The sequence below is a fragment of the Colobus angolensis genome, unplaced genomic scaffold (genome assembly GCF_000951035.1).
Source record: "Colobus angolensis palliatus isolate OR3802 unplaced genomic scaffold, Cang.pa_1.0 Scaffold172, whole genome shotgun sequence".
In the NCBI taxonomy this organism is placed as follows: Eukaryota; Metazoa; Chordata; class Mammalia; order Primates; family Cercopithecidae; genus Colobus; species Colobus angolensis.
In genome coordinates, this window is record NW_012114844.1 from 3978118 (window position 1) to 3978636 (window position 519).

The 519-nt window shown below is 66.3% G+C and overlaps 1 protein-coding gene across 1 annotated transcript in view; it reads left to right on the forward strand.

The window, feature by feature from the left end:
- The window catches only part of ADAMTS7 (ADAM metallopeptidase with thrombospondin type 1 motif, 7), a 61177-nt gene that overhangs the window by 2713 nt on the left and 57945 nt on the right, over positions 1-519 (forward strand). The window contains exon 2 of the mRNA XM_011938442.1: positions 5-72. Coding sequence (XP_011793832.1) covers positions 5-72 — 68 coding nt within the window. The remainder of the gene's footprint in view (positions 1-4; positions 73-519) is intronic.

Here is a 519-nt window from a genome sequence, read left to right on the forward strand (position 1 = left end):
CCGCGCCGTCGCTGCGCCCCCTCTTCCTGCTCCTCTGCGCTCTGGTTCCCGGTGCCCCCGGACCCGCACCAGGTGGGTGTCCGCCCCTCCCCGGCCAGCCAGCCCTGCCACCCCTTCCCTCTCCCCAAGTCTCGGTTTAGTCCCTCCTCACCTTTGTGGTCCCCGCGCCGGTCCCGCTCTGCCTGGAGGTGGTCGTGTCTTCTGCTCCCAGGGTATTAGGGGACAGGGGTGGGGTCGGGCTGGCGGGGGAGTGAGGCGGTGCCTCTGGGGAAACTTCCTCAGCCCCTGATTCAGCTACTGACACTGTCTGTTGCCTGGAATAAGCCCCTTCCGCTCTTCGGGCTCCGGTTTCCCCACCTCGGGTGCAGCAACGCGCCTCGCTCCTGGGAGAACTCTCGTCCGAATGGGCTGGATGGAGCGCGGTTTACCCACTGAGGATTTGGTTTCTCAAACTCCTTAGCGGCATTCTCCTGGAAAGCGGACTGTCCGGGACACCGCCGGTGAGGGCGCCAGGTCGCA